General features: G+C 37.9%; 1 protein-coding gene across 2 annotated transcripts; it reads right to left on the bottom strand.

The window, feature by feature from the left end:
• Positions 1-2,805: 2,805 nt before the first annotated feature.
• On the bottom strand, positions 2,806-9,919 carry LOC113297765 (ubiquitin carboxyl-terminal hydrolase 18-like). Of its 2 annotated transcripts, XM_026546343.1 has the most exons (12): positions 9,422-9,919; positions 8,513-8,672; positions 8,324-8,412; positions 8,143-8,228; positions 7,888-8,050; positions 7,664-7,787; positions 6,443-6,600; positions 5,630-5,714; positions 5,107-5,319; positions 4,947-5,008; positions 3,658-4,487; positions 3,529-3,587 (listed from the first exon to the last, which is right to left on the bottom strand). In XM_026546343.1, the coding sequence occupies exons 1-12, from the start codon at positions 9,700-9,702 to the stop codon at positions 3,577-3,579; spliced, it is 2,262 nt and encodes a 753-aa protein (XP_026402128.1). In that variant the 5' UTR covers positions 9,703-9,919; the 3' UTR covers positions 3,529-3,576. The 2 variants fall into 2 exon arrangements, with proteins under 2 accessions (XP_026402127.1, XP_026402128.1); XM_026546342.1 differs by having other exon boundaries at positions 2,806-4,487.
• Between the last annotated feature and the right edge of the window lie 10,803 nt (positions 9,920-20,722).

The following is a 20,722-nucleotide window of genomic DNA, read 5'->3' as shown; positions in this document are numbered from 1 at the left end:
AGCCAACAAACTCTCTTTTATTAGCTTAAGGGGAAGATACAAAACTCGTCCAACCAATGGATTTACAAGCTTATTCTCTAAGCCTAACACGGAATTCACTCTCTACTACAATGTGGTTCCTCAACAGTTGAACTATTGAACAACTCTCATATGCAAGGGTTCCCTGGCTATTTATAGTGCCAAGAACGCCAATCCATATGCAACTCTGTTGCACGCCCTATAAACAGCTATATGTCCATAGGCAGTTCCCCAACCGCCTGACTTACTTTTTAACTGCTAACTTTAGTACTGGCGTGTAGAATGGCGCCACTTGTCTCAAACGGTTAGGCTATGCCAAACTCGGTTATAAAGCCACTTTATAACCGTTTCTAACTTGCTCTTTCACTTTGGCATGCGTGTGATGCACACACACTCGCAAATGACAGCTTGAACGCAAACCCGACAATCATTATGCTGCACTGAACTCTGGTCTGTGCCAATGTTCGACAATGATTGTGCTTCACTCACTCTTGGCCTACGCCAAGTGTCCAGCAATGGTTGTGCTTCATTCAACTTGCACTTCTGCCAAGTATCTGGCAATGGTTGCGTTTTATTCATTCTGATCATGCACTTAGCTCATTTGGATGCCAACACCCAAATATCATGCCAACTGAGTCTTGACTTGCTTAATTCAACTTCATGCTTCATATGCATCACTTGCATCTCTTTTGGCGAGCAATAATCCCCAATGGCTGTTTGGCCCCACCATTGTTGCATATGCATTGTCCAAGCCTTGGCCAATGCTTGGAACGATGCCAAATTCATCCCATGATTTGCAACTCATCCTTTATTCCTTCCCTGAGCTGGGCCAACTCTGAATAAGGATATGCAACACTATCGCATAGTTGTTGCATGTGCTAAGTAGCCTTTCTCGTCTCAGTCATGTTGGTGCTACATCGTCGGACTGTGCAGCTCCATCTGTCAGGCTACAACTTCATAATGTGCAACTGTTGCGCTTAACTGTTAGGCCATGTCATAGTTGGGCATGTTTGAGTTTTTTAATGATAGGTCAGAATTTATCCCGTCAGTGGAATGGTCAGGCAAAATTTATTTTCGCTTTAAATAGTCTGTGAAAGTTTTTGGAAGCGTTTGGACTTACTTTCTTTCTTTCATAGTCACTACTTTGCTTTTTTTAATTCATTTTTTTCAGCAAAAAGAAAAAATTGTCTCCATTGCACAATTCATAAATTTTATATTTATTTGCAATCCATTCACGCGACTAAATTGTGGAATAGGTGTAATTTTGAACAATTAAGTGATGTCATTTGTATTTGGGTTTTGATTATCTTATATTTTGGTGTTTTTGATAATTTTGTAAGTAATTATTAGGCCGACCGAGCGAAGCGAGAGAGGACTCTATATATGGTGACTTTGTGTCAATATGGGACATGACTTTTTTTTTCTTTTTTTTTTCCAATTTCACAAAAAGGATTGGATTTGGTTCAAAGATGAAAGGACGACACTGCTCCTCTAAATCAATTTTTTTCTTTTTTCCTTTAGACATTTTCGTAAATAAACCGAAAAGGAATGGCAAATAAGTATAAGACATTTTTGTAAATAAACCAAAGAGGAAGCGCAATAAGGTATTAGACATTTTCGTAAATAAACAAAGTAGAACGGAAAATAGATATAAGAGCCAAATTGTATTATAATTTCTTATGTATCATATTTTTTTAAAGAAATATCTAAAAATCCGTGCCATTTTTATCTCGTTGGAAAAATTTACGCAATAAGTACAAACAACAATATCAAATTTAGAATTTTTACTAAAAAATCGTAGATATTTATCATTTTAGGCACAATTTTCGAAAATGTCCACAAAGGATGCGTAAACTTTACGTAACCATATTTTGGTTTATGCATCAACTAATTTTCCTTTGCAACGAATAAAACGATATACTCCCTCCGTTTCAAGAAAAGTGATACTTTCACTTTAGTCACGAATTTTCTTTTACAGTCCAATTGCAACAGTGTTTCCTTTTTTTTCTCGGTCGGCCTCCCCACCGCGGCCGCAGTCATCTAGTGTAATCATCGTTTTGGTTTGAGTAAATTGAAATGTGATTTTCACCACACAAAAAATAAAAATAAAAATACAGGCTTAAAAAAAACAAAACACAATAACAATGGACATTACTTCAATCTTGTCATGACACAAGACACATTGGTTCACATCTAAATTTTGGGAACAACAATTTTCATGCGAGGCTCGAGAGGAGAGAACTACAAAGTCAAAGCCTGACTAATTATGGAATTCTTACTACTCCGTATAAACAATCAACTTAAAAGAGTATTAGAATCTTGATCTATAAGCTGCCGAGGAAAGTAATTTTCCTCTGCTTTTTGTAAACACAATATATATACGGGGAATCATGAAATAGAGTAGATTCAGTTTGGTTAAGATGTTAAAAGATGGCTGTAAGATCCCACATCCACTCTAGCGTGGATAAACAATAGCAACAGTGAGTCTAGGCAGAAACAAAAATCATCAAGAAGTTTACCAGACACTACAAATTGTGTCTATTATGACTTCAAGAATGGACAGCGCTAAACCTAACATGGTGCAGAAGGAAGGCATTTGAGGTTTTTTCTACAAATGATTCCACACCATAAACCAACACCATCTTCTAATGGATGGGCACCATGAAAAGAGGGCTACCATTCGGAATAGGAGGGAAAATTTAATCAATTATTATATTCGTAGTTATAAGGCACCCAAATCACCAGGAAAAAAAACAAGGCGAGTACCTGCATTTTTGTCACCCCGGATGCCTTTTCCTTCCAAAATCAAGAATAAGATGAGCACCACTACAGTCATCAAACAAATGTTCTTTGTCTTCGGTCTTCTTCGATCAATATTTACCATTTCGTCATCATAAGAAAAAGTTAGTGAGTGAGAGAAAGTACGGTCTAGCGAAAATCAACAGATATTCCTTACTACTGCTGATGTTCTATTTCTATCCCCAAAATCACACTGATTGTCCGATTTACTGCTTGACACTTCACACTCCATATTTTGAGACTCAGATGAGGAATTCATATCAGAGATAGCCGAAACTGGAGGAGCTTCATTGTCCATAAAATCTGTCAGGTGATAACTCTCACCATTGCAATCTCCATTTGCCACGATACCTGGGACCATCTTCTTGGGTTTTTCCTCAACGAAACTGGATTTTAATGGATTACAATTTGAATCATTTGGGTTATTACACTCAATAGTACCATTTTGATAAAGAATACCAGGAGTTTTAGCAAATCCATTGGAGTAGCTCTTGACCTTGCATGAGAGACCAACTTCGCTAGATCCCATCTTGGTTTTCCCTTTTCCATTTTGTGACCTACACCTGTTGTTCTTGTCAAGAAAACCACGAGCAAACAAGGGCTTCCGCTTTACTCCACAAGGGTTGTTATCTCCAGCAGGTTCTAAAACTTTGACTTCAATTCTCTTGGATGAAACAGGAACACTGATGGATGGATTTTTTTCCAAATTCTCCAAATTGGTGTTTTGGTATCTTGGACAACTAGCAGGATTATCCACGTCTAGGGTTTCTCTAGTGGAAGTGTATTCAGTGATAGGAACAGCACAAGATGCATCTTTAATGTGATGGAAACCATCCTCACCTGGCAAAGAGCCTCCAACTGAACATTTTGATGAAGTGACCTCTTCTATACTGCAACCACTCATTGCTGTGATTCCCTCCCTAAAACTGCACCCTGCTTCAGGATTAGTTCCTGGAAATTGCTCAGTTGGGACGAACACATTACTGGAAGAAGCAGATGAAGTTTCAGCTGTTTGAGAACTCCGACAGTAATTTGACTCGGTACTAGCAAAATTTATATCCTGTTGACTGTTTATTGGGTCTCTCAAATCAGCTTTAATGCAATCAACATCTAACTTCATATCATTTGCAGGGTCAACTGTAGAAGCAGAGTCTGCTCCGGGTTGGCGAAGAATATCAAATGATTTTCTCGTAGATGTCTCAAACAGATCAATAGACTCGGTAGTGCCGCAGGATTCCACTGTATTGTCTAAGCACTCCTGCAGTTCTTTCGCAGCATAAACTGCTTGCTGATCGTCCTCTATTGAAGGTTTCAAGTCGTCTCCGGGTTGCCACTTAGTATTGCATGACTGGCTCATAGAAGTCTCAAACAGAATAGATTCACCAATGCTGCAGAATTCAAGTGGTTTGTCTGAGCACTCCTGCAGTTCTTTTGTCACATAAACTCTTTGCTGATCCTCCTCCATTGGAAGTTTCAAGTCCTCTTCAGGTTTGCATATGATATCATATGATTTGCTTGTAGAAGTCTCGAGCAAATCAATAGATTCAGCAATGGTGGACGATCCAACTGGTTCCTCCGAGCACCCCTGCACCTCTTTCGCAACATCAACTGCTTGCTGCTCCTCCGTCGAAGATTTTAAGGGCTTAACACAATCTGATCGAGCCCCATTCCTGTTCAACAAAGAAGAAAAGAAGAGCCTTATCATTTTCTCCATCATGATATTTCTCGTCATTGACATGAAAAGGGTAACAAGAAACCTTGCATACACAAACTAGTAAACTTGAAAAGCATTTTGAAAATATCTCAAGAAACAAGGATCAGTGGATCACTACTAAAACTAATTCTGCCACAACACACAGATAAATGCATGAAAAAGACATCCAAGAAACGAGTACTATTCCAACATTGACCAACTTCAATCAATGGCAGAAAGACAAGTTGTCCAAAGAATCACTAGACTAATCAACAGTGAGAACTCAGTCTATTCAATTAACATCCAATCCACAGGATTTCTGTGGAAGATTAATAATGCTGGCATAAATAACTTGGGTCCAGCTGTTGTTAATTTTTGCGGTAAAACCTTCGTTGCATTTGGATAGAGAAAGGGAGAGAGAGGCGTGTTAAAATACCTGCTATACAAGAGCATATAAGCTCCCTGGGATAGTACTTCTTCCAATTCAACACGAAGGACCTGTAGACAACACAACCCAAAAGTGCATGAAAATCATATCAGCAAGTTTTCTGATATAAATAAGAAATTTGAGGGAAAACTTCGGTATAGCATACTACCTTGCAATCATCTATCCTGTACCAATTTCCATCAAAATCTTTGGTATAGCAAATGTAGTGGCCGAAAAATGACGCGTTCAGCATGTCCACATGCACAACAACAGCATACAGATGATACAAATTACTCCCATTTCCTGCCTCGCTCATGTACGGGTCCAGATCTAACGTCTCCGGGAAAGTTACTCTTTTGTTCAGTTTTCCAAATCTCCCACTCTGACAAGTTTGTTAGAAAGAAACGTTCAGAAACCATGCCTAAAAGATTATCAGATTAATTTCATGAGAAACACATGAGACCAATTCCTGAAAGTCTTCTATATAACCTCAAAGTGTATATCATATAATCTAACCAAAGTGCAAGCGCAACTCTGCGCATTTAAATTACATAGTATAATACAAGTTGTGAAAGATTTTCGTATTGGTACATAGCAGTAACATTAGAAGAGTTTCGATGCTTAGCCTAACATTAAAAAAATTAATAGACTTCTGCGGAAGTATAGAGAAGGAATACTAGTGTAGTTAAGACCTGAAATCTTTTAAGGGCAATGGTGAGGATATTCGGAGCTTGACAGATGCTGAGACGCTTCCAGGCCTTCACATAGTCCTCACACCTGCAGAAAGTGGTAACCATTAATCAATCAGAAGTGATGAGATGATATGGAGGCCTATAACATAACTTCTGAACCAGAAGAAATTGTGTGCTTCACGCGTAATGCACAAATAATATAATTCTCATATCAGGATGAAGTTATCTCACAAAACCATAATTGAACAGAATTTTATAGAAGATGTTATTGGGAACAGTGAAACCTAAGAGGGATAATCAACTAGCATGAAGTATCTTGTTCTAAAAAATTTCAGCGGATACCAACTAATATGAAAAGTCAAATTTTACTGTACATTGTTCTGATGGAAATAGTACAACAGTCCTCGTGCTTTAACTGAGTGGTGATCTATAAGTTTTAGGTTAAGAAATTATCTTCTTCAACAATGGCAGAATCGACCAGATTCCTTCTATGAAGGTATGTATTCCGTTAGCTGATAGCTAATTCTGTAGTCTGTACAGGTTAGGAGTATTGAACAAATTTCTCTACAACCTAAAGTGGCATGTAGATCAGAGAGGACTGGTAAAATAGAAGTATTCACTTATACCATACAACCTCTAAAATGATTAGGTGCTTGTGTGCCTTATAAAGAGGTAGCACGTGCTAAAAGCAACAGCCAGTCAAATAAAAATAAAAAACAGTTAGACATGCATCAAATAAACTGTTTGGAAATACTGTGGTCATAGAAGCAAGAATAGGTGGTCAAGAACAAGGCAGGGTAAAAGAACTCTCACCCATCACATTTATACAAATTCTCCCCATCAAGCCGCTCTTTGACAGTGAACTGATCCAGGCAATCCTCCAATGATGATGCTTCCCCTTGAATTTCAACAGTTAAATCCATCATATTTTCGTTCCGGTTTGAGATCTTATTGCATTCAGCACATGTAACCTGAAATAAAAGGAAATGGTGAGAGAATACAGAAAGCCAAGAAAGATGACACTGCGAAGAAAGAACGAAAAGTTGTAAAAATTAATGTCCTCCAAAAAGAATTTGTGGATGAGTTTCTTAAAGGCACATGATAAAATAAAACGAAATTACATATTAAGCAACACATACAGTCAGATGCTAAGATATTTGCCACATAAGATGATTTTGAGTAATCAACAAACAGAGAACTCAGTAGGACGTCAGAGAACCCTGTTTGATTGTTGCTATGCTTAAAAAAATATCATAAGCAGCCTCTAACCAGAAGCTTTCATGTTCATCATTTATAAAACTATCTTTATGAGAAGAGTCTCTAAGAATATTCCATTAAGGTTGCTAGATTTTAATTAGATAAACTGAGAAAGCTAGTATCACAATGTTAATCATGAAATACGCCTGTACAATCCATCTTCTAAGTGCTTATAGCATCAAACTAGAACAAGCCTAAACTTCCGCAGCTTTGAGGATATTTCAATACTGCGTCAAACTATACCTAGATTGCCTCGACTATCCTGCCTGAACATTTTCCTTTTTACAAGTTTTTTTTTGCACGGCATCGCAGTTGTTGTCGACTCTATATATGGCAATGATTTATCATGGCTGATCAAAGGTGACACCATTTAAATAACCTGTCCAATGAATTTTTGCTACTAGGTGAAATGAACATGTGGGAATCAATCAACCCTCAGAATGCATGTTGTTGCTAAATACAGTTATTGCATCTTACTACTCGCATATTAAGAGCAAACGAAGACATATAAGCTCCACATGTGGATTCTTAAGTGGCCTTACCATCATGATGTCGTCAACCATGACGTAGATGCTACAATATCATCAATCAAAACCTAATAGCCATCAGGTGTGAGTCTGACTGCTGAATACAGAAATTCAGAAATGGGGATATTTTCTCATTATATAGAATACAACATAGTTTGCCACAATTTCTTTACTTCCAGGGTTCATTTTCCGAACGTAATTAACTAACAAGGAAAAGTTGCATTTGTTAACAGAAAATATGAAGTATGACCTGTGATTGGAGCTGACCACCAAAAATGTGCTGAATAAGGGTTGTCTCTAAAGAGCTAGGATGGAGGGCTTTTTCCCCACCAAATTCATCAAGACATACGGACTGCATTGTATCAATTGCAAACCTACAAAAAGCAATTGATATTAAGTTAACTATCCTAAGGATTCATGAAAAAGTCCCAAAAGCAAGTTCCAGTTCAGAAACAAAAAACACAAAATCTAAACCTCATGAACTCATGGGCATCCTCCTGTTTTCCATAGCCAAGATTGCCTCCAATATTTGGTAACCGAGAAAGAATATTTATCGGAGAAAAGGGATATGAACTTTCTACTGCTCTTTCAACATGGATTTGAAGCTCACACATGAAGCACCAGTCATTCCGTCTGCCTGAACAACAAAAGAACCAAATGTCAAAGATAATATAAATTCAATAAATCCTATGAAAAAGAAACTGAAAAACATATGTAATCTGTTCATACACTGTTCGCGATGCCCTTTCTCTAACAAGTATGCAACAAGTGGCCGTGTGCAAGATAGACATTGTAGAACCACATTAGCAAAGCAACTGCAAAGAAGGGAAAAACAAAACCATTAATCCTTTTCCAGCAAAGTATGTTCCAGACAGGGTAAATATATTTTATAAGCGGGTACCACATGTACCTGTTTCCGCAATTGAGAAGTCCACAAGGAGGGGATCCTTGCTTGTCCGAGTTGAAAAGCTTTACAAACTCTTCATAAGGGAAAAGAACCTACAAAGATAAGATCAAAACAGCCGACTAAGTAAGGAACTGATTATAGCAGGAGACAACCTTCCATGATAGTTGGCAAGAACCAGCTAGCCATACTTACTTTTTTAGTTCTTTGAAGAACCGCGCTAGATGTATCCCCAGAACCAAAAGCCTTTCCTTTTTGGCTGAAGATTGATGTCCAATTTAGTTTCCTTTGCTTGAAATCATTACACTTGTACTTGTGACCACTTCCCCAATGCTTTCTTTGGCAAATTAGTGAGCTATGAAATTATAAGAAAACACATCTTTGATTAATAAATTTTAAACTACGAGTGATAGTTACACAAGACGTCACCAAAATAATAAAAATAAAGATGACAGGAGAACAGAAACACAAAAAACAAAACATTCAAATCCATAATTAAGAGTACCAAGTGTGTTGACCTAAACTTACTATTCTATCACTCAGAAATCAAATGCATGTCCAAGTAAATTGGAGCAATGCATGTCCAAGTAAATTGGAGCACTTTCTCATAGATGATCACTAACTTGCTCAGCAATTGTAGGAACATCCGTTATTGACTAACTGTATGATTTGTAACCCCCAGCTTAACATACCATTTCTTTTGCATCACTAGTGACATGCATTTACCACAATCTATTTATCCCAAAGAACAGATTTCAGGAATCACATCACCTTGAAAGTTAGAATATAGGTCTTTAAGTTCAGCAAGATATCGGAGTGGCTAGTATCATAAAGGATTTCTTTTCCTAAGACTCATGTGTTTCTTGTCCTATTTTACCCAAAAAAACATAAATCTATGAATGCTTCCAAAATCAAAGTTCTTGATTAAGGTTGACGATCAACATGAGAATTAACTATTAAAGGTTGAATCTTTTTTTGGTTAAGTTCTATAATTCCACAAAACCCAAAGTTTAGAAACACGTAAGGCGCCCAAAAACCCAAAATTCTGAGACAAAGACAACGATTGAAAATCAAAAGGTCAACAAATTTAAAAGACCGACTCACCAATATCTCACAGCTTTACACCCATTACACGACTTGGTTGCATGAGTTCCACAAGAAGCACACGAGAATTTTTCAGCAGTAATCATAATGGTATCTTGAGTATGATTATGTTGTTTATCTTCTTCTTCTAGAACTTCTTCGTCGAAAGTAGCGTCGACGAAGAAATATTTTTTGGCTGTATTTTTTACTAAGTGAAGTAATCCAAGGAGAATAATGAGAATTGTAAATAAAAATTGAATAAAAGAATATAGATCGACAGGTATATAACCAGAGATGTGCATCTACACCACTTTCTCCTTAAATTATTATTGAAATTTCTAGGGTATTTCATGGAAAGAAGAATGAATTTTACAGACTCAACAATACATTAATTTAGAAACTCATCCAAAAAAAATCTTCTCTCTAAAACATCACAAGTTACTATAAATATATTTCCTCTCTCTAGCAAGAAATTGTGTTTTGTTTTGAGTTTCGGTATTATTTTGTTCCTCTGTTTCTCCGCTTATATTTGTTTTTCCTTTTTTTCCTTTTTTTCCTTTAACGAGTGTCTAGGTGTGCCCCTATCGATAAACTAAAAATGCAACCAGTTTTTGCATCCGCTGAGGCCGGTCATTAGGCCAAGTGTCACATGCCTATTTAATTGCCTAAAATTTTCATGGGACATGATCGGTAATGATTGGGGTTCTGTGAATCAACTTCACCCACAATCACTCAGCCTTGCATACTCGCATCAAAGTACGCATCTGCCTTCACTCATAAGGCTTTGCACAACGAAAGTCTTTTCTTCTTTCTCTCTAACTCTTCATGCCCCCATAAGCATAAGAGGTTCTGTCATGTACTTGAACAAATCCTCACACAAATCAGCAACACAATAAACACAAAGATTACTGCAACAAACCCATGTTATTGCACTAAAGGAAGATTACAAAACTTGTCCATCACATGGACTAAAACAGGCCATTCACCCTCTTGGTGAATGCTTAACTCTCTCAAACATGAGACTAACTCTCTCCTATGTAGCCTACTGATTTTTCCCACTCCTTAGGACTATTTATATAGTAGATTAACTAGCCAAAGACGTGCACAACACTTGCACACGCATGGAACAACCATGTGTCCCATCAGGTAGTTTCCATAACTGTCAGCTTGCTTTTCAACTGCCACCTTTTGTGTTGTCAAGCCAAATGATGCCACATATGTTCTTGGTGGTTATGAACACTCTAATATGGTTATAAACACACTTTATAACCGTTCCCCCTTGTCTTGCTTCATTGGCATGCTCGCAAAGCCAATAACCAACTCCTAACCGTCACTTGAGTCGTATTGCACCACTGTTGTGCTTTACTGAATTCTGCCTCGCTCCAACGCTCAGCCATCTTGGCCCTGAATGCTTATCACTCTAAGCTAATGCACGGACAATCCTTATGCTTCAATCATCAAGGCCAACTCTTTAAGCTCACTCTAGTTATTCTTGCGTCATATGCTTCACTTCGCCAATTAGTTTGACAATAGTAATGCCACTCTTGCATTACTAGCTTGTTTGCATTGTTCAAGATTTGGCCCTGCCTTGAACTAATGTCATAGACCAACTCCTGGCATATTTTTCACTCTTGCATCATCCTTGAGTTTGGGCCAACTCAATTCCCTGGATATGCATCGATGCCAACATCACATGTTGCATCTGTCAACTTTGGCCTCGTCTTGCCTTTCCTTCTATGAAGCTTCATTGTGTCGGCCAATAAGCTTCATTACTTAGCCAATGTACTTTACAGTGTAGCGCCACCTTTGCGCTTCACTGGCCCTGCAGGGTTCTACTATCTTAGTGCTTGACAGTCTATACCGTATACCGCTATTATGGCTTGCGTTGTGCTATAATGGCTTCGCATTGCATCATTGCGGCAGAGTACTGACTTGGCCTGCAACTCTATAATGCGCAATCATTATGCGTCACTTGCAGCCATGTCATACCAAGCACAGTGAGAAATTTCCCTTAACTATCCCCTATTTCTAGCGAAATCCAGTCTTTCATGTAGCTTCCGTGTAGCGATATCCTTAGATATACTTAAAAGTAAGAATCAGAATGCAACCGGTGAATCGGCTTGGAACCGATAAACCCGTTCCGGAACCGGTGAATCGGCTTGGAACCGGTGTATGTGGTATAATGAATGAGAATAGAAAAGAGAACCAGAAGAGGAATGGGTACAGGGAACGGTTCTAAACCTATTCCCTCTAGTACCGGTATCCGGAATCCCGGTTAATCTTATCCCTTGATTTTATAGATTCCTTTTAATCCTAGCCCTCCATTTCTTCTCATATAACTTCAACTAACCTAAGCCCTAAACTAATTAGCCGCTCACCTCTTTCTCTTTTTCTTCTTATACAGAGTTACACCCGCCTCCATCTCTTTTCTTGTTCTTCTTACAGAGTTACAACAGAACCACCACCTTCATCACACACGAGCATTCAAACTCTTCTTCTACTTCTTCTTCTTCACCAGTATGATGTATCATTTTATGTTGCTTTTCTTCTCCAATTTTGATTTTATTCATGAAAATTTACTAAATTGAAACTCTAGATTTTTCTAATTTGGGTTTTTTCTAATTCTATTGATTTCATGGTAATAATTTATTAGAAAGTGTATGTTTTCTGATTCTACTATGTTATATCTTTTATTGGGTTTATATTAGATTTTGATTCAATCTTGTTTTTGGTATATGAATATGATTTTTCATTAAGAAGTCTGAATTGGTGAAGAGATTAAGAGGGATTTTGAGATGAACAAGAAAATAGAAAAGAAGATTGTGTTGTTCTATCAATCGAGAGATAAACGAGAATCTAGGGTTATTCGCTTGTGGTATGAGAGTGATTTAGGGTTTCTTGGATGAAGAAAGGCATGAAGGGTTTGTTGCAGATAATATAAAAGAAGAACATGGTGAAGATTTTGAAGTAATTAAAGGTTATTGATCAATTTTGAGATGGGTTGGAGTCAGATTTGTAGTTACAAGAGTCAGTGAATGCAGAGAAGGGATTGTTTGCTGTTAATATGGAATTCGAAGATGATTTAGGTTGAAGTGGTTGTTTCACATGAAATTGAAGATGATGCGGATGTTGATGTTCATGGGTTGGTAATGAATTTGATATGAGGTTGTTGTTGGGTATGTTCTTGAACTCAGATGAATGGTAGTGTTGATGTTCCAGGTAAAAACCCGGTACCGGTCTAGATACGGACGGGTATCATCGGTAGAGGTACATCACTGGGACAGGTACAGGTACCCAGAACATGGAACCGGGCATTAGGAGGTACATGTACCGGGGTCTGGGAAGACCCATACCGTACCGGCCCATGTGCAACTCTACTTCTTTTCTCGTAAAAGAAAGGTCGCTCTTGTTGTTCTTTCGGGAATGATATTTTATGAGGGAGAGTTCTTAGTTGAACTTGTGCTTAATTGCCAAATCTTTGTGGGGAGTGCGGCTGTGGAATATTGTAAGAGTTATCTTGTATCTTTATAAACTCCTTGATGAATACACTAAGTTTCGACTATGTGAAATCATTATGATCCCGTAGTTTTCGTACCTTTGCCAATTTATATTGACAAAAAGGGGGAGAATTATTTGGTAGTTCACACTACATACATATGGTTTACGGATCATTATGTAAGGGGGAGTGGTTTTCATTGTGTGATGAAATATTGACTAAGGGGGAGTGATGCATATCACCATAGTATTATTGTCAAAGTTGTGATACAATTGAACTTTGATGTTGTGTAATAATATTATGACATTGTATGACAATAATTGAGAACAACTGTTTTCTTATTGTGTTTATATCTTTTATTGGGCTTATATTAGATTTTGATTCAATCTTGTTTTTGGTATATGAATATGATTTTTCATTAAGAAGTCTGAATTGGTGAAGAGATTAAGAGGGATTTTGATATGAACAAGAAAATAGAAAAGAAGATTGTGTTGTTCTATCAATCGAGAAGCTAGGGTTATTCGCTTGTGGTATGAGAGTGATTTAGGGTTTATGGGATGAAGAAAGGCATGAAGGGTTTGTTGCAGATGATATAGAAGAAGAACATGGTGAAGATTTTGAAGCAATTAAAGGTTATTGATCAATTTTGAGATGGGTTGGAGTCAGATTTGTAGTTACAAGGGTCAGTGAATGCAGAGAAGGGATTGTTTGTTGTTAATATGGAATTCGAAGATGATTTAGGTTGAAGTGGTTGTTTCACATGAAATTGAAGATGATGTGGATGTTGATGTTCATGGGTTGGTAATGAATTTGAGATGAGATTGTTGCTGGGTATGTTCTTGAACTCAGATGAATGGTAGTGTTGATGTTCCAGGTAAAAAACCGGTACCGGTCTAGAACCGGACGGGTATCATCGGTAGAGGTACATCACTGGGACAGGTACAGGTACCCAGAACATGGAACCGGCCATTAGGAGGTACATGTACCGGGGTCTGGGAAGACCCATACCGTACCGGCCCATGTGCAGCGCTACTTGTTTTCTCGTAAAAGTAAGTTCGCTCTTGTTGTTCTTTCGGGAATGACATTTTATGGGGGAGAGTTCTTAGTGGGGACTGCCATATCTTTGTGGGGACTGCGACTGTGGAATATTGTAAGATTTATCTTGTATCTTTATAAACTCCTTGATGAATACACTAAGTTTTGACTATGTGAAATCATTATGATCCCGTAGTTTTCGTACCTTTGCCAATTTATATTGACAAAAAGGGAGAGAATTATTTGGTAGTTCACACTACATACATATGGTTTACGGATCATTATGTAAGGGGGAGTGGTTTTCATTGTGTGATGAAATATTGACTAAGGGGGAGTGATACATATCACCATAGTATTATTTTCAAAGTTGTGATACAATTGAACTTTGATGTTGTGTAATAATATTATGACACTGTATGACAATAATTGAGAACAACTGTTTTCTTATTGTTATGAATACGGATCTTCAACAACAATGATGCTGAGTTGAACACTTTCAGAATCGCTGGATTACTTGAAGTGACGGAGAATTTAAGGAATGTTGAAAAATCAAGGAAATCAAGCATGTTGGATGAGAAGCTACAAAGTTTATTTTTTAATCCATATGTATTGATAGTTTTGTCATTAAAATTGACAAAGGGGGAGATTGTTAGAGCATTGCTCGGTCGAACTCGCAAGCGTTGCTATCTCAAGCTTGTTTTCAAGTTTAGGTGATCAAAATTATAAGTCTTGATTTCTAGTCTACTTATATATATGTCTCGGATTAGGATATAATGTGTAGTTGAGCTTTAGACTTCACGGCGTTCATCGATTGAAGACGAAGATCTACTGAGGAGAGATTGGAGGAACTTCATCAACAAAAGGTATGTGAAGACTAAAACTTATCTATCACTCATAAGTCTATTCTATTCTATCTCCTAATGAGACTAAGTCGTATAGCTATATAGACTTTTATATTATACACATTTGATATTTCGAGCTGAGTATATCTCGCTTATCTATTTCTCTTAATATTTTTTGGAGGTTTTTTGCTTTGGCTACGTTCAATCCCCGGTAGTGGCACCAAAAATTGATGTGATTGTAGAAGTGGTAAATAAGATTCGTTCAACTCGGACTTGATAAGACTTAAAAATAAAAACAAAGAAAATATATATACACGATTGTCACGATATCGAGAGAGACTGAGACTCAAGATTCCACCGATTCTCATATTCATGTGGTTCAACTATCAATTCTTGACAATTATAGCTCATAACATAATAAATATTGACTCTTTATTCTTTGCCAAGGTAGATTTTATAAAAGATTGACTGTAAATCACAAGCATGACGTATCAAAAATACTAAGACCAAGAATACGTCATCAAACAAAACCACAATCAATTTAGAAAAATCATGAATAAATTTAAAATAGTGCAAAAGTCATACAAGAATTAAATAAATTTACCACAGGCATAGAGAATGGCTTCCTCCGTCATCCCAGTGTTGGGTTTTAGCTCTTCATGGTGAAAACACGCTCAAAATAATAATCCATAGCTCAAAAAGGTGTTTTATTGAAGAAGAGGCATAAAGCAGTGTGTTTGTAACAATTATAATTGTTACAGAACCTACTGTTACAGAGAACCCTAACAGAACTGTTGCGAACTCAGAATAATTGTTGGAAAAATTGTTACAAAGCTGTTGAGTTTGAAAGTATAGGTCACGGTTTCTGCGACTGTCCAACTGGGTCCTATGTTCTTCAGCTCGTCTTCTTCTTCACCAGCAGAGAAGATACTCTGCAACTTCTCCTGCAGCTCCGACGTCTCCTCTGCTTCACCCCCAAATTCTCGATTCTTCTGTTGGGACTCTTCACTTCGTTTATATATACCACATGCCAAAAATCCCGCGAGTTAATCCTTCTCTTTCTTTCACCAAAAGTCACGTATCTTCCCAAATATTTTCTTTCCTTCTCTTCCACTTCTTTCCGCTGTTAGCTTCCTGTGTTGTCAAATATCTTTCCTAAGATAGAGTTACGGCTAATATACGATAGTCTCTCTTCCCATTCCCACGTAACTACCAGCTTGAGAATCAACAGCATCCCGAGACTTTCTAACCTCTGTTTTATCGGGGACTAATACATATTCCTTCTCTATCCGAATCCAATCTACCATTTCTGACTTGTCGCAACAGTATAAATTCATTCCCGTGGAAAACTACAGATAAATTTCAACCAAAATCTTTCCAAAAACTTCATGCGACTGCCAAATATAGTCCGCAAAATACCGAGAATATCCATCTCCCTGTTGTCGTGAATCCTCGTACATCTTATTTTCAGCTCGTACCTTCCCTGTTTCATCCAAACAGGCCCATATGAACCCAAATCCATGAACAAATCCGAGATAAACTTGCCCGAACCCAATACAGTGAAGTACGCTGTGACTGGAATCTTTAAACCATAATTTCCCGCCAAAATTTGAAGAAGACAATGGCGTCCCCCTAACCAAACCGAGGGTCCCTTTAGCAGATCCACTGGGGTGCCCTGAACCAGAGGCATGGGTGTCTTTAATCATAGGGTACCCCTTAGTAATTTTCTCCCACGAGCACAAAAACCACTTTTCGAGCCAATTTCGACGCAAAAGTCCATTTCTCCAAAAACACCTACAATTACATAAAATAGCAAAATAAGCACAAAATCGAGCACTAACAATATGGAGAATTGAGATCAAAATAGACAGATAAATGCGTATATCAGTTCATCATTATTCTTGACGAGTTTAGTTGGAAACAATTTATTTGTTGGAAACTAAATTGAAAAAGCGGGGGTCTAACAACCCCACCCAATATTCCGCTTAGCAATCTGTTCGGACTAACTCCAATATACTTTCAAGAGAATCAACTAGACACTCAGACTCAATCTTAAGAAAAATTATATCAAAGAGTTATATCTCAATTTCTCAATTCAATCCGCAATCAAACAAATAGGAATTTGAGAGCCTGATTGAATACAAGAGAAATAACTTGAACGGTACCAAAGACCAATGTTCAAGGATCAATCAATTTCAATCAATAACCAAAGGTTGGATTTACCAATTGATCGATTCAACACACAACCTGTGATATTTCAATTATATAACAAAATATAATGCGGAAAAGAAATAACACAGACACCAGAAGTTTTGTTAACGAGGAAACCTCAAATGCAGAAAAACCCCAAGACCTATTCCAGATTTGAACACCACACTGTATTAAGCCGCTACAGACACTAGCCTACTCCAAGTTAACTTCGGACTGGAATGTAATTGAACCCTAATCAATCTCACATTGATTCAAGGTATTGTCGTGCGCCTTACGTCTCTGATCCCAACAGGATACTACGCACTTGATTCTCTTAGTTGATCTCACCCACAACCAAGAGTTGCTACGACTCAAAGTCGAATACTTGATAAACAAATCTGTATCACACAGAAAAGTCTATTGAATAGATAAATCTGTCTCCCACAGAAATACCTACGAGTTTTTGTTCCGTCTTTTGATAAATCAAGGTGAACATGAACCAATTGATAAACCGGACTTATATTCCCGAAGAACAGCCTAGTATTATCAATCACCTCACAATAATCTTAATCGATTAACGAAACAAGATATTGTGGAATCACAAACGATGAGACGAAGTTGTTTGACTGTTCGTACCCAAAATAAATTCTAGGCACAAAACACGATTGATTGATGATAATTATGCGAAATTAGGGTTAAAAGCCCATAAAAGATAAATAGACACAAAGAATTTAACGTGGTTCGGCGTTTGATGCCTACGTCCACGGATGAGTCCCCGTAGGGAGAAATATTGTATTGATATGAGGATTACAATAATTTGGTTAGCTAACCCAGAATTCCCTTTCTTTGAGTTGGATTTTGGCCTCTATTTATAGGTAAAAAACCCTGCTCTGGTTCCATAATAATCGAGATTCATAGTTATCCAAAATAACCACCTGGATTTGTACTTATCCTTAAATATTTGTATCTATCCATGAAAATCCATGTTTATCTTGAAAGATCTTTGTATATCTTGACAAGATTTGAGCTTATCTGTGAAGATCCTTTTCTATCTTCACAAGATTTGAGTGTATCCTGCAAGATCCATATTATCTTCTCAAGATTTGTGTATATCCCCACAACATTTGTGCTTATCTTGAAAGATCCATATCTATCTCTTCAAGATTTGTAATCTTGGAAGATCCCTGTCTATCTTTCAAGATTTATGTCTATCTCAAAATGACTTCCACAATAAGTCATTTTGGGCTTCTACAATTAGCTAAACTCGGCCTCTATATTAAGCCGGCCTGGGTTCCACAATAAGCTCTGTGGGCTTCCACAATAAACTCATAGTCTAGTTTCCATAATAAACCTCTGGACTTCCTCAATAAGTCCGGCCTGGCTTCCACAATAAGCCTTGTGGGTTTCCACAATAAACCCACAACCTGGTTTCCACAATAAACCTCCGGACTTCCTCAATAAGTCCGGCCTGGCTTCCATAATAATCCCTGTGGGTTTCCACAATAAACCTTCGGACTTCCTCAATAAGTCCGGCCTGGGTTCCACAATAAGCCCCGTGGGTTTCCACAATAAACCCACAGCCTGGTTTCCACAATAAACCTCCGGACTTCCTCAATAAGTCCGTCCTGGCTTCCACAATAAGCCCTGTGGGTTTCCACAATAAACCCACAGCTTGACGCTATTAAACATCTTGTGCGGCACGCACGTACACTATTTGAATAGGGTACAAACATCGCCCCCTCTTAATTCTAAACTTGTTGAAGAATTAAGAAGAGTTAAATACCGATTGTCCGTCGCAGCGTGCCTACGATTACCCCATTACTTTCTCGATCATCTTGCCGCGAATTTAGCGTTGCTGACTTTTCGAAGTGCGCCCGTGTTTATGTCAACATTTCTAAGTATAACAATTATACTTAAAATTTCCACGCACCCTCATACTGCAGGTACCGACATGTGAGGCTTGACGTGTAGATGTGCTCTTTGTTAGAACTTCCTTGTTTTGACCTGGAGTTAGTGACCAACCACTTTGTTGTTTCTCTTTCATAGAATAACATTTTATTTATCTGTTTTTCACTTGTTCGAATGCAGGCACCACCAGTAGCTAACCAGGCACGTTAATTGCCCATCTACTTCGGTCTTGCTTTAGCACATTTTTCTCCATCTCTTTGGTAAGATATTTCCAGAACTCACTCGAATGCGGGATGCTACCGTAACTTGTTTGGCACAGTGATTGCCTACATGCTCTCGTACTGGCGTAGAATTTTCTGAATCAAACCTCTTTGTGCCTTCATCTTTCATTTCCTTTTGTCACGACAATCTCCGGTGTACTGGTCGACCGGCTATAGATTTTTGTTATATATTTCCTTTTGCTTCATCTTTTATTGAAACATTTTACTCTTATTCTTGAAGTACTTCTGTCAAAACAATTCGTCTTTGTTTTTCTTTTTTCTAGAAAAACATTGTAACTATTTCCTTGAAAAGTAAAACGTTTCGTTTTTGTTTTTCTCTTTAATAGAAAAACAATGCAAGTATTTCTTTAATAAATACATGCGAAAGTGTCCTAAATTGTGATTATAAACTCGATTTATAATGTGAAAATCGGTGAGGACTTACCTTCCCAGGCGTTCGTTCCTTCAACCTTAACCACTCCCGGTACTTGCCATGATACTGAAAAAGATGTCTTCTATTATTCGACTTCCTTAAACAAATTGCTTTTGATTGCATGCTCGGGGTCACTTTAACCGTCCCCAATATCTGTAGTGATAATCCTATATTGCAAAGACGCCCCCATGTGACAATCTTCACTTGCTAGATGGCTATGAGCTTTTGATCAAATATTTTTTCCCTTTCGAGCTCTGTCTCTGATCCATCGTAGTTTTCCTTTTTGGATTCGCCCTCGGGAAAATCAAAAAAATAAAAGAAAAAATTAGTTGCCTTGGCTCGTTCTATTTCGCTCCCAGACTGTTTAACGTTGTTGTGTGGATTTGCCTCAAGCTTGGATTAATGATCCATAGTGTCAAACATGCACTATATATCAATCACCAAACACGCTCAAAGTACCATATATCAGTCACGTGGGCATGTGATGTCCTCTTGCTCTTCCTTTAGCTGACTAATGTCCCACGTGTTAGTCTTTGTAACACTTCCAGTCATAAGCCCGTGTGCTAATCTCTTAACAGTACTGCCTATACGTCTAGAAAAGACACGCTTCTTTATGAACCTAATGTGTGTCTTCTCTTCGATAAATGACAAGCTTGATATCACTGGTGGAGTACATAACAATGGAAAAATGCTGGCATCAAAGCTTTCGCAAATGTACTCCTTGTTAGCACTATGCTTGAGCAGCTTGACGCATTCTTTTTCTGGTACGTCAAAAAATATTGGTCCTTTATGGTGATCCAAGGATGCGTGTGGGCCAATCCTTCCATTGCTAATGCATCAGATATAATGGGAAATCATCTTACAATGAAGAATGCCTTCGTTCAATTCAATATATCCAATCAACTCAGCCCCGTATGACGTCACCCCTTCGTCAAGCTATCCTTTTAATTCGAATCAACTCTGCCACTGTTAGCTCCTTCAAATGATTCCTTTACTTCTGATCACCCTGCTACTGTAGCTATCTCTGTAACGTTGATCAATCTTCTACCGTTGCGACATACAACTTCCCCTTTAACGATGATCAGTTGGTATGTATGCCTATTAAGCGAGATGACCAATAAAGACGGTTGTTCTGGACCTTTCGTAGCCCGTGGTTTG

The sequence above is a fragment of the Papaver somniferum genome, chromosome 7, assembly GCF_003573695.1.
Source record: "Papaver somniferum cultivar HN1 chromosome 7, ASM357369v1, whole genome shotgun sequence".
NCBI classification, from domain to species: domain Eukaryota; kingdom Viridiplantae; phylum Streptophyta; class Magnoliopsida; order Ranunculales; family Papaveraceae; genus Papaver; species Papaver somniferum.
The sequence above is the reverse complement of the archived record's forward strand: the minus strand, read 5'-3'. Positions and strand labels throughout refer to the sequence as shown.

Excerpts from the sequence above, each read along its gene's own strand:
- LOC113297765 (XM_026546342.1), bottom strand. The coding sequence starts at position 9,702 with ATGCACATCTCTGGTTATATACCTGTCGATCTATATTCTTTTATTCAA. Across the intron at positions 7,788-7,887 it reads GATGCCCATGAGTTCATGAG|GTTTGCAATTGATACAATGC; the intron begins GTTTAGATTTTG and ends TGCTTTTTGTAG. Across the intron at positions 4,488-4,946 it reads TATATGCTCTTGTATAGCAG|GAATGGGGCTCGATCAGATT; the intron begins GTATTTTAACAC and ends TTTGTTGAACAG.